The sequence below is a fragment of the Gambusia affinis genome, linkage group LG05 (genome assembly GCF_019740435.1).
Source record: "Gambusia affinis linkage group LG05, SWU_Gaff_1.0, whole genome shotgun sequence".
NCBI classification, from domain to species: Eukaryota; Metazoa; Chordata; class Actinopteri; order Cyprinodontiformes; family Poeciliidae; genus Gambusia; species Gambusia affinis.
In genome coordinates, this window is record NC_057872.1 from 27,964,112 (window position 1) to 27,977,534 (window position 13,423).

Genomic DNA, 13,423 nt, shown 5'->3' on the forward strand with positions numbered 1-13,423 from the left:
AGTACATGTGACCATTTAATGCTGCACATTCAAAGAATGACTGTTTGCAATTCTTTATAATCCATAAAATGTTTAGAAAATCTGCTGTGCATAATAATTTGGAACAGTGCATTTTGAGTATTTTATTTTAAAAAAAATACTGTCCGCCTGGGGAGCTTTGTTCAGTAAAATTTGATTTATACTGTAATAGTTCATGACTTGAAAATTATACCAACCATCATTTGCATTGATCATTTCAGAAAAATCTGAGAAAGTATCACTTGCATAATAATTTGGAACACAGTGTAAGATGACAGATATAAGTCAGTCTTACTCAAATCATTTAGTTTACTTCAAATAAAGAAGTAAATACATAAAGGATCTCTTTTTTCAAAGGTTTATTATCTGAGGCAGCCTTTATTTGAGCGTAGTTATTCAGGAAAGTGGCAGCTATGGTCATCAGGTTGGGCATCAAACCTGCAAAGGCCCCGTCAAGGACGAAGTCCTCCTTTTTTGGGCTGTGCTGTACCACTGAACCACCACAGCACCCTGGTTGATACAGAATCTGTGGTGAAGGGACAGAGCATCATGGTGTCAGACATAGGATACGAATATGGTATTGAACTTAATTCTTTCAAGTAAATTCAAAGTAAAAAAGTCCTTTAAGGAAAATATTTGTAACTTTTAAGTTAGGGTGTATTTAGAGGACACTGTGAAAAGAGTATTAGGTTGCAAATTAAGATGTTTGCAGCCCAAAATATTTAGTTGGGAATTATAAGTTTGAGTTGACTTTCTGTAGAATGAAGTTAAAGAGATTTTAAATATTTAATAGAACAAAATAAATAATTTGATTAAGAGTGACTTAAATTCGTCATGTTAAACCCCCTTATGAATTAAGTTATAAAAACTTAGCAAATTGTGATGGAAGGACTTAATGAATTGAGTTGGATGATCATAACAAAAAAGTAAGTTGTCAGCAAAAGCAAAAGAATTAAGTGAAATTAATGTGAAGAAGTCCATAAGATGAACTGGAGACCAAATACACTTTTTAGAGTGTATATGTCAGGGACAAAGAGTGATTGAGTAAAATTCAAAACCTCAACACAGTCCAGCAGGAGAGTCTTGACCCTCAAGTAGTGTTGGGTAAGGAGCCAATTTTTTATAAATGTATGAAGGAATAGTAGTTTAAATTTATTTTGATATATATTATGTAAAAGTAACAATTAATCTGTGTCCATCCATCAATCTATCCTTCCATCCAAAATGAATTCCTCTAAATAAGTTGTTAATTTATATAGGTGTAGTTAAATAATGTGCAACTTATTAATAACTCCAATTATATTTCACAACTTGCTAATATAGCCTTAACATCTGGATAAATAAATCGCAATGAAAAAGGATAAAGTTTGAACTTGTTAAATAATGTATTGAATAATCTGTAAGCCCAACTTGATTCTTATTAAATTGACATTTTCTTTTCTCATTTTGAAGTAGTCATAAAATAAACTGTACCTCTGTTTAGATCACACAGAAAATACATATTCACCATGAGAGGGAGCCGTCAAGCAATTTTTTAACTCCAGTGGGTCATGCTGTGGATTCTCAAGGCGGCTCTCATTACTGTAATAATTTACAGCACTAAGTGTTTACCATTCATTGCAAAGCTTTTCTAAGTTTCAGTTGGAGTCCTGATCTGTCCTTACACTGACACCTCTGGATTTAAATCAAAGCAATGTTACGACTGCTTTTTGTCGGGGTTGTGGCTTTTATAGGTAAGAGATTCGTATGAGTAAAATGTTTTCAAGCCTTTGTCAAGTTTTTTTATCATGTACCAACCAACTGAACCTGATTCTTGAACAGAACTCAACATGATTAAAATATATCTAAAATATTAGGTACATATTTTCAGCATTTTATAGTAGGGTAACCTTTCATTCCTATCAATATTTGTTTTCTGGCCTTTTAAGCCATTTTTAATATTGTATTAAACTTGTTTTCCAGGTTTATCTAATGGATTTGGTGTGTTACCAGATGATCTTCTGACAGCCTCTGTTGGAGGGACAATAACGTTCACAACAAACTTGAATCCAACAGAAACACCATTTGTATTTGTCAACTGGCAGTTTGATCCTGATTCTAGACCTGAACTCATAATTGTATCACTGACTACTGGAGACACAACTGCACCAGGATATGAAGGCAGGATCACTCTCTTCAGATCAACTGGATCTCTGGAACTCAGGAATCTGAAACTCAGTGACAGCGGAGAGTACAGAGTTACCATTCAAGATGGAATAAATCAAAAGATAGGATACACTACACTGAATGTTTATGGTGAGTAGATGTTGAAAGCCAAGATTCAACTAACACCTTTCAGTCTCTAAACTTTCTCTGCAGTTTATTTTATTTTTTCACCCTTCATCCATCTTATAACTCTTTAAACAAGTGAAAGCTGTAGGCTGTTATTATGAGCTTTGAACTATTTTAAATGTATTTTGTGGGAACAAGTATCAAGGAGTTAAATTGAATGGTCTACCTAATTGTTTAAAATCAGATTTCCGTCAGGGCATTTAAAACGGCATTGGTCAAAATAAAACATAAAATAAACTTGAGGTTTTATCAGAAAAGCTCAGAAATGGGAACATGATCAGTTGTGCTTTCAGCCTGTTACATGCTTTCAGACTTACCAATGAGATTAATGTTTATCAAGCAGTTTTGCCAAAAATGGTTTTCTGTTGATGTGCCTAAAAAGTACCTTGAAAAGAGTAAATGTGAGGAAGCAGAGTAAATAATTTCTCTGACTTTTATGGTAGAGTTTGCTGATTGGAGATTTTTTCCTGTACTAGTTTTCTGTTGTTTCCAACATATCATATTATTTGATTAGGAGATATAAAATAAAACTGACATGGTTTGATGGAAGTTGATTTAAAATTTGATTATGAATGAATATGAAAATTCATTCATTTTTAGAAATGAACATTCATAAATATTCATGAAGACTTATTCATGTTCATGACAGGTGTTATGTCATGTTTATGATGATGTCATGACAGTCTTATTCACAACCCATCAAATAAAGTGTTACCACATTTTTTTAGAATTTCTCCCATGTCAAGATTTGTACTGTTTTTTCATGAAGAGAAATACAGAAGAGATTATTGTCTCTTGTATTTGATGACAACAACTTTGGTTTCCTCCAACAGAACCAGTCTCCAATGTCAGAGTCTCCCCACTAAGTGCAGACCTGATTGAGTTCAACAGCTCTGTCAGTCTGTTCTGCTCCTCCTCTGGATCTTCTCTTTCCTTCCTCTGGATGAAAGATAACTCTCAGGTCACAGCCAGCGACAGGGTCCAGATCACTACAAATGAAGAAAACTCCAATCTGACTATAGTCAATGTGACCCGAAATGACCAGGGATCTTACACCTGCCATGTGTCCAATCCTGTCAGTTCTGACATCAGTGATCTAGTAAAAATCTCTGTTAGTTGTAAGTTTTTTATCTAAATGCTCAACATCTGTTTAACTCTACTGCAGCCATTATATAAATATAATTTTAAAGGTTCTTCTTCTTTAATGTATTTTTTTTTCTAGCTTACTTAGTACTTCATTTAACCGTCTATCATAATTATTTTAAGATTTGAATTAAATTTTCATTGAAATAACATTTTCTTTACATATTACTGTTTCTACTCTCAGATGGTCCGGATAATGTACAAATAGAAGTGTATCCATCACAGGAACATCATGAAATTGGGTCAGGTATTAATCTGACCTGCTCTGCTGACTCATCACCTTCTGCTGAATATCAGTGGTTTCTGAATGGAGACAAGTTGACCAGTAGCGGTCCATTGCTCAGACTGACAAATATCCAGATGAGTCAGAGTGGAAACTACAGCTGTCAGGCCTTTAACAGCAAAACTCTGACATATCAAACATCTCAACCTTCACCAATCTCTGTACATGGTAGGTATGACAATGTTTTCCAAAGCTCTACCTTTGTTTTACATTAATAGTGTCAATAAGCAATATCAGTTCTGCTACTAACAAGTAGAATATCTTTTCTTTTACTGAACACTGATAGTGTTTTGCTTTGAAGGAGAAAACCCAGGCAGTTTGAGCAAGGGCGGCATATAAGGGTGAAAAGTTATGACAATTCTAAGGGCCCCTGACCAACAACGGGCCCTCCACAATTTATTTATTTATTTTTTGTTTTATTCATAGAAAGAAAAAAACATGGGGCCCTGTCAATTACAAAATTAATTATGTTGTGTTTTCTAAAATTGTTTTTACCAGTAAAAATTAAATGCTACCCCTCCCAGACCAAAAAGCACACATTTGTCCTGAACACCCCTGGATCTGCATGAAATGGTTCCTGCTTGGACCGCTTGATGGTGACGGTGTTCAGCAGCAGTCAGTAGAAGACAAGAACAACTGTGGCAGTTACTATGCTGCTAAGAAAAGTAATAAAGTTAGATTTTCAAAAAATAGAGACAGAGAGATTAAAAGGTAAAAGTGTCAATTTGTAGCCCAGTTTTTCTCCGAAAGGTGGGTAGACTGTGTGAGATTATCAACCATTTAGCATAGTTAGCATAGCTGCCAGTGAATGCAGATAAACATTTTTTTCTGTAATGATAAATTGTTTTTCTACCATTAGCACATTTAGTAGTGAGTGAATGAGGTTGGTTGACAGCACTAAGACCCTCCTCCTGGTACTGATTGGTTGGTTTGGTCGGAACAGAGCGTTACTTTAGCCAGTAATAGTAATTCAGGGAGCAGCTGGAGGAGATTGATTGTTTTCACGTATTATCTGACAGGATGAGAGCTTTAACAAATATGGAGAAAACATATATTATATCAAAGTTATATACTCCAGTTTGAATAAAATGCAACTACATAGCATTTTTTGAGAAGTCTGGATTGCTTTATGTATATTTTCATGTTGCCTATGATCATGGGGAGAGACCTTTCAGTAATCTAAAACTAGCAGAAAAAAATTAAGCAACCCACTTGCACACTTTATGTAAAATGCATGAGCAGTAAATATTGTGCTAGTATTAGTATTGAACCAAAGAAAGCAAAGAAGTTGGAAGCCTTTAAATTGTGATACTTTTGGTGGTTCAGATGGACTCAAAAAATTGTAACAGGGGCGTGCTGTGGTGGCGCAGGGGGTTAGCACGCCCCATGTTTGGAGGCCTTAGTCCTCGACATGGACATTGCAGGTTCGACTCCTGGTCCCGACGACCTTTGCCGCATGTCTTCCCCTCCTTTCTGTCTGCCTACTGTCGCAAAAATATGAGCCACTAGCGCTGCAAAAACTCTTTGGAGAAAAAAATGGAAAAAACATTAAAAATTGTAACATCACCTGCACAGGGGACCAAATTCAATTTTTTGTCATGGGGCCCAAGATTCCTGCCAGCGGCCCGGAGTTTGAGACACTTGTCCTCAAAGCCGTTTTAAAGCTGACTTTTTTATGCAGAGATATGTAATTGGGGTCTTCTGTCATGTTTCTTTTCTTTGATTAACTTCCGTTCAATTGCAGTTCATTATCGTCTCTTTTAAAGCTCTATTAATTAATGATTCCATCACTGAGCATAATATTTATGTTATGTTTCTGACAGAAACACGGTTGAATGACAATAATAAACCAATCGTACTAATTCAATCTGCGCCTCCTAACTACAATTTCTTAAGTGAGAATAGAAAACATAAAAAAGGAGGAGGCGTGGCTTCAATATTTAAGAATATCGTAAATAGTAGTAACATTTCTCTGGGTCACTTCACCTCTTTTGAGTATCTTGGACTTGAGATTAAAGGCCACAAACCAACTTTGACACTAACTTTATACAAAACTCCAACATATGTGGAAAATTTCTTTACTGACTTGAATGAACTTCTATCTCTCATATGTATTGATTATGATTGTTTAATAATTGTTGGTGATTTCAACGTTCATGTTGACAATCTCCAAGACACAGGGACTAAAAAGCTCTCTAATATCTTAGAGACTTTTGGTCTAACACAACATGTCAAACAAGCAACACACACTCAAGGACACACACTGGACCTGGTTATCAGTAAGGGTGTGAATATTTCTAATGTCTGTCGGATCACTTCGCTGTTATCTTTGAAAGTTGTTTATCTTTTAACCCACTTGGACAAACAACCAACACAAAACGTTCTCTCACTGAAAGCACAGCAGAAACATCAATCAAATCTACTTTTTCCTCACCCTTAAGCTGTAATGACGTAGATAAGTTGGTAAATGATTTTCAGTCTAAAGTTTCAGATATCATTGATTCCATTGCCCCAATTAAAATGAATGTACCAACACTGTGCCCAAACAAAACAAATACAGGACAAATGACCCAATTTCAACTACTTAATTATAAAACCCTAAAGGAAATTATAAGTCAACTAAGCTCCAGTTCCTGCTGTCTAGATGTCCTACCCTCACATTTCTTTAAGAAAGAGTTAGGGTAAACTAAACTCATCACTCTCATCAGGCGTTTTCCCCCAGGCTTTGAAAACGACAGTAATCAAACCACTGATAAAAGAGAACAATCTAGACAAATCACTACTGCAGAATTACAGGTCGATCTCCAACCTCCCATTCATCAGCAAAGTTATTGAAATAGCTGTGTAAACCGTTAAATAGCTTCCTAACGATAACCAACTGCTTTGGCTCCTTCCAGTCTGGTTTCCGGTCTCACCACAGCACAGAAACTGGCCTCGTAAAAGTGTTCAATGACATCCATATAAATACAGACTGTGGGAGAACCACAGTGCTGATTCTGCTGGACCTCAGTGCAGCTTTTGACACTGGTGACCAAGACATATTACTGAATCGACTGGAGAGTTGGGTCGGACTCTCCGGTCCAGTGCTTAACTGGTTTGAATCTTACATAAAGAACAGGGATTTCTTTGTTTCAATTGGAAACTTCTCATCAAAGAGGTCAAAGGTCACATGTGGGGTACCCCAAGGTTCAATCCTAGGACCCCTCTTATTCAATATTTATATGCTCCCACTAGCTCAGGTTATAACAGGAAATAATATCAGCTACTATAACTATGCAGATGACACACAGCTCTACATTACGATGTTACCAGGTGACCTTTGACCCCATCCAATCACTGAACAGATGCTTAGAACAGATAAATGTGTGGATGTGCCAATACTTTCTCCAGGACCTAAAGAGGAACGATCTACAGTCAGTGCACAGCTTCAGTTATTACAACTAAAAATCAGCGATCAGCCCGAAACCTGGGAGTAGTGATGGACTCTGACCTGAACTTTCAGAGCCACATAAAGACAGTTACAAAGTTGGCCTTCTATCACCTGAAGAACATTTCCAGGATTAAAGGACTAATGTCTCAGCAAGATCTAGAGAAACTCATCCATGCGTTTATCTTCAGTCGTATTGATTATTGCAACAGCGTCTTCACAGGTCTGTCCAACAAATCAATCAAACAGCTGCAGCTGATCCAGAATGCTGCTGCTCGCGTTCTCACTAAAAGCAGGAAGATAGAGCACATAACACCAGTTTTAAAGTCCCTCCACTGGCTCCCTGTAGCTCAAAGAATAGACTTTAAAAGCGGCATTTAGCATCTATGCACCAAAAATCTGGAACAAACTTCCAGAAAACTGTAAAACAGCTGAAACACTGACTTCCTTTAAATCTCAACTAAAAACCCACTTGTTTAGGATTGTATTTGAAACGTTTGCAAGTTTATTGACGGAATCTGACTTAATGTTGGGTTTTGGTTGTTGATTCTATGTTGCATTGTGTTTTGTGTTTTATTTGATGTAAAGCACTTTGAAATGCCTTGCTGCTGAAATGTGCTATACAGATAAAATTTGATCGATTTGATTGATTGATCATGTAGGAATGATTTTTGTTTTGCTTTCCACCCACAGAGCGAGTCTCTAATGTAAAGGTTACTCAGGACCTTACCCACTTGATTGAGTTCAATGGGTCTGTCAGCTTCTCCTGCTCCTCCTCTGGATCTTCTCTTTCCTTCCTCTGGATGAACAGCAGCTCTGAGGTTTCAGTCAGTGACAGAGTTCAGATCACTGATGCAGGATCCAAGCTGACTATAATCAATGTGACCAGATATGATGAAGGATCATACAGCTGTAATGTGTCCAATCCTGTCAGCAGTGCCAAGAGTGATCCTGTAAACGTCTCTGTCAGCTGTGAGTTTTTCCCAACGCTATGATAACATCCTATTGATATTAATACCACATTTATTGGAGCTTAACAGCCTTTGTTTGTTGCTATTTTACTATTTAAGAAAGTATGAGAAACACATTTTTAAAAAGTCAGATCAAGTAAAACACCATCATATTTGCTAAACATTATCAGTTAATCTTGTCAGCAATAACATTGGTCATCCAATAAACTTTAAACATGTGCTTCTTTTCTGATATTTGTACTATTTTTCTTATTGAATTTAATACGGCAAGTTAATTAATATTAATTGTTACAGATGGTCCAGAGAAAGTCAACTTAGAACCAACTTCTCAGAAATATCTAGAAGGGTCAAACATCAGTTTGTCTTGTTCAGCTGACTCCAGACCTAATGCCACTTTTGAATGGTTCTTTAATGGAAACTTGTCTGGCTCTGGATCTGAGCTCAGACTCATCAATGTTCAGAAGAATCAGAGTGGAAACTACAACTGTCGGGCCTTTAACAGTATAACCTCAAGATATCAATCATCTCAACTTTTACCTATCTCTATAGAAGATATCTCTGCAGAAGGTAAGCTACGTCACACTCACAAACCTTTAAAATATTTTAATTGTATTTCATGTGATGGACCAACAAACGTAGAAGAAGACGAGAAACAGCTTTCAAAATCTTTTACAGATGGAAATCTCAAAATTGTATTTGTATTCAGCCCTCATATGTCCTGTAAGAACACCTTTTACTCAGACTAAATTCAATTTAGTGTCTGGACTTTGACTAGGCCATACTAATAGTTAAATAGGCCATTGTTGCCCTGGTTTTGTGTTTTGCACTGTAAATCATTTGAAGGTGGTTTAACTTGAAAATAAAACTCCACCTGCTGCCTTGAAAATACAAATTGAGTCAACATGAAAATTGTTTTGGTTTTAACTCAGAAATTAAAGTTCATGAAGTTGATTTAACAACAAAAGACAAGTTGTCTAAACTTTGTTTTTAAGTTCATTTATCTTGAACTGTGAGTTTTAACTTGATGCTGCAATTTAAACCAAGTAATTATTTCACAATATACAAAAAAGAATTACACTTAAATAGTGAAAGGGAACACATTTCTCTTATTTTCATTATTTATTTTACTTTAGAATCATTTAAATTTTTATTTGAAATTGCATGAACAAAATTTATGATCTGATAATGAATTGTAGTGAATATCACAATAAACTCTTCTCAAAAATATTTAATGTGAACAGGAAATTATCCTTAAGCTTTGTATACGCACAAGAGCAATATCAATGTAACACACTTCCATCTCACTCATGGTGCAACACAGGAAAAGTTTGTGAGTTTCCACCAGTAGCTGTGGTTCTTCCTCACTGTACAGCTCTCATTATCACACATAGGTTTGTATTTTATTGTGCTTTCCTGTTTACATGTTTTTGTTTACTTTAATTCTGTTCTTTCTTTATCCTAGTTTATTATTTTTACTTGTTGTCTCTAGTCATTTCTTGTGCTCTAGTTTGATTATGTCTCTTAGGTCCGGTTATTCTTTGTTGCATTCATTTCCTAATCCCCAGTCTTCTCTCCCTGCTCTCTGTCTCTCTCTTTCCTCTGTCTGCTCCCTCTCCTTTCATACCTGCAACCTGTTAGTCATTAGCCAGACTATTTGTTTAACCTCTCGTTCCCTCATGCCTCGGTTTTTCCTTCTGTTACTTCCCGTTGTTTTCCCAGTCTACTCAATGTTTCCTGGTATTTCCCCCTCATGGTTCCTGTTATCGGTATTTGAATTTTCTATTTATTTCAGACACAGAACTTCTCTCCTTCCTGAACATTCCTTTGATGCGGCTACAATTGGTGAAAATAGATAAACTTGGTCACTTTACGTATCTTTAAATGATCTCAAATGATAAAACCCACTTATTTAGTTTTGAGAATATCTTCCTGATGTCTAAACTAATTTATTTTAATTTCTTTTCCCACAGTGTTATACAATAAAGCAATGAATTTGAGGTGTTGTCTTAAAATACATTTCCAGAGTTGTGTCAGTTTAATTTTACACAATTTATGTAAATATCTGTTTGGAAATCAAGAGAAATAGATAGGAAGCAGAAATTTAGTTTTGTTTACAAATTTGATCTATTCCAACAAGACTACAGCTATATTTAAGGAAAACACTTACAAAATACAATTTTATGTTTTACGGCACATTATATTCATTACAATATATCCCTGTCTCACTTATGTATTTATGTGCACTTTGGCTAGTTTGCAGTTTTTCTAAATTACACCCAAAACAGACTATTAATGCTAGATGGACTGAGTGAGTGGACTTGAAATGTTCTTGTCAGTAACTTAAACTTTTACTTACTTTGACAGGATTTATTAAATTATAGTCTTGTCCTAATAATCATATTTCCAACAAGTAATCCAAATAATTTGGAAAACAAGTAATATTTTGTTAACATATTGTTTATTTCTGTTTTCTGTGTCATTTTGTCCTGTGTAGAATCTGGACGTCTCTCAGCCGGTGCCATTGCTGCAATAGTAATTGCATGCTTGATAGTTTCTGCTCTAGGAGCTGTTGGAGGCTTCTTTATTCATAAGAAAATGTAAGTCTCAAATTACATTCATTTAGCAGTCATAGCCATGTGAAAAAATTCCAATGTTCTGTTAAATGTTTCAGGAATCGATACGATATCCTTAATTTTTTGCAAATGTTTTGCTCTTCTTATTTTGTTTTATTTTCATGCTCGATTCACAAAGCAGTTTGCTCTAAATACATGCAGGTGCACGTATAGCAGAGGAGCACAATTTGTAACAACTTTTTTGTACGCAATTCACTAACAAACACGTTGAATGTGAAAGGGAAGGTCAAATATGTTTTGCTTTATTAATATTATTTGTATTAACCCTCTGGGTCCAAAGACAAGATATTGAGCTTTATAACTTTTATTTCTTTATAACCTTGAGACTATTTTTATAAGTAGCAGATTGGTTGAGCAAGACAGGAATTTTACTTGTTTTGACTTCAGCATGTTTCATGCTATGGACTGCTATTCAAGTCAATCTCTGCTACAGTCTCGTTTCTGAAAACCTCAGACAGCTCTTTATATTCAACTATAATGTTCGCTCTCACCTCAATGGTCAGAAACACCAGTGAAAACGTATTGAAACAGGACAAAACTTCAAATGCTGAGAATTTTTATATTCATGTACTCCTGATATAATATGCCTTCTTTTCCTTTTACTCTCTGAAGTTAGACTTTAGTGGGTGTCCATATTGATTTTTTCAATAGAATGTTTGTTTTTATAATATTGTTTAAAAATAACAAAAAATAGCCAGGTTTTCATCAGGTGTTCCTATTTTTCACATAACTAAAAGCAATGTGTTTCTGTTTTTTTGTTTGTTTGTTTGTTTGTTTTTTATTTGTTTGTTTTTTATTTGCCACTACATAACATTGGATCTGGATGTTAACTGTAATTTGTTTCCAATATTTAGAAAAAATGACCAAGCTCAATCAGAGTCAGGTAAAACAGGTATGTATTTTTATAGCTCTACTTAATTCTTTATATAATACTTTATTTGGGCATAGACTTAAAGTAAATGTTTAGACTTGCATCCACCAAATGTTGGCAAGGTAACTAACAACTTGTTAACATTAGAAAAGATGTGTAGTTGGCAGCTCTTTCTTTTCTGGAACTTCTCTTTTCAATGTGGAGCTCAGTTTCATCTGATGACGTAATTTTCTCTACAGCTGCAGAAATTAACTCAGCACTGCAACAAGATGCTAGTGTCCTTTATTTTTCCCAATCTTAATATTCCAATTTTCCTGACAAATTGGACTGTAATTAATTTTGTCAGAGCTAAACATAATAGATGCATAGAGACAGATCAGAAAATGACTAAAACCCAGGCTTACTGTTTTAAAAGTTACCTCTGACCTTTGCTCTAGCATCAAAAGCAAAAAAAAATCCATCTCTATTTCTTTTTGAATGGCATATGAAAACTTGTCTATCATGTTTTTCAGAACAAGAACATGAGTATGAAAACATGGCAAACTTATATGATAAAATATAAAATCTCCAGTTTTCCTTCATTAAAAGGTGAGTTCTGAGTTATTAGCGCTGATTATGAGAAAAGGAAAGTTAGAATTTTCAGTGTTTGATAATTCTTTCTCTTATTAAAATATTTACATTTGAAAAATATTGCCAATATTCATACTTACAGAAGATTCTTCATCATCTCTCTAATCAGTTAGTTTCATCTTTTTGTCTTGCAGATCATCAGAAATTAAGATACCAAGGTAGTATATAACTATGGAGAAGGATGAAAATAATATTAATACTCTAGATTTATTTGATAAATGTGTATAAACAATAGTGTTTTAATGTACTTTTATTTTAGATATTTACACTAATTTCCATTCTTGTAAGTTACATAGTCACATTGGCAAAAAAATGTTTAGTTCAGAGATTATATTTATAATCTGTATTGCTTTTGTCAGCATCTGTTTTAAGAGTAATTTAATTAGAAAGCATGCTAATTTGTGTTACTTTGACAAAATGTGGAAAGGTTCATTTACCTTTTTTGCCAATTAGAAAAGGTTTAAAGTGGCTGTTCAATTTAATATTATTAGGGAATTTGTGCCAGACATCAGTTATTTGTAGAAGGCAAGCAACAAAAGTTGCTGAGTTCTTCGTTTTATGTATCTAAGTAATAGAAAACATACTTTTTGTTCTTTTGGTATTTTGTATTTTGCTGTTGATTAAACTGGTTGCAGGTCTGACAAAATATTCTTAAAATTTATTTAATGACCTTTTGATATTTATCTCAAGAAACTTTATGAATGCTATTTGTGAAAAATTCTAATGAAGTGCTGTATTTCTAAAACTTCAACTTATTTTGGTAACTGAAACTTTATATTAAAAAGTTATTCCCATTCACAGTAAGTAATTTTATTAAAGCTGTATTATATATTCTTTTATCGTAGCTCATCAGGTCCATGAAATCTTTACAGAATACTAAATTTACAAAGATTTAAAAAATCATGTTGACATATTTAGATTCTATTTTGAATTAAAGAGGCACTCCTCTTTAGAGATAACAAAGCTGATGTAAAAAAATCTGAATTTCAATTGAGTTGGAAAATATATAAAAATGATTTCTAATTAAACTTATTGACACTTTTATAATTATTTATTTGAATACTTATACTTAACCGTCGTAATATATTAACTTAGTATTTCTTTATTTGTTTTAAA

The 13,423-nt window shown here is 34.4% G+C and overlaps 1 protein-coding gene across 1 annotated transcript; it reads left to right on the top strand.

The window, feature by feature from the left end:
* Nucleotides 1–1,634: 1,634 nt before the first annotated feature.
* LOC122831177 (carcinoembryonic antigen-related cell adhesion molecule 5-like) lies at nt 1,635–12,953 on the top strand. Its single transcript, XM_044117176.1, has 10 exons — nt 1,635–1,751; nt 1,981–2,313; nt 3,183–3,467; nt 3,677–3,943; nt 7,896–8,174; nt 8,468–8,740; nt 10,668–10,770; nt 11,661–11,698; nt 12,190–12,265; nt 12,442–12,953. The coding sequence occupies exons 1-9, from the start codon at nt 1,712–1,714 to the stop codon at nt 12,237–12,239; spliced, it is 1,668 nt and encodes a 555-aa protein (XP_043973111.1). The 5' UTR covers nt 1,635–1,711; the 3' UTR covers nt 12,240–12,265; nt 12,442–12,953.
* The last annotated feature ends 470 nt before the right edge of the window (nt 12,954–13,423 follow it).

Bases quoted from the DNA above. Each gene is read 5' to 3' on its own strand.
- LOC122831177 (XM_044117176.1), top strand. From the start codon at position 1,712: ATGTTACGACTGCTTTTTGTCGGGGTTGTGGCTTTTATAG. The intron at 8,741-10,667 runs GTAAGCTACGTC...TGTCCTGTGTAG, and splicing joins AGAAGATATCTCTGCAGAAG to AATCTGGACGTCTCTCAGCC. The intron at 10,771-11,660 runs GTAAGTCTCAAA...TCCAATATTTAG, and splicing joins TTCTTTATTCATAAGAAAAT to AAAAAATGACCAAGCTCAAT.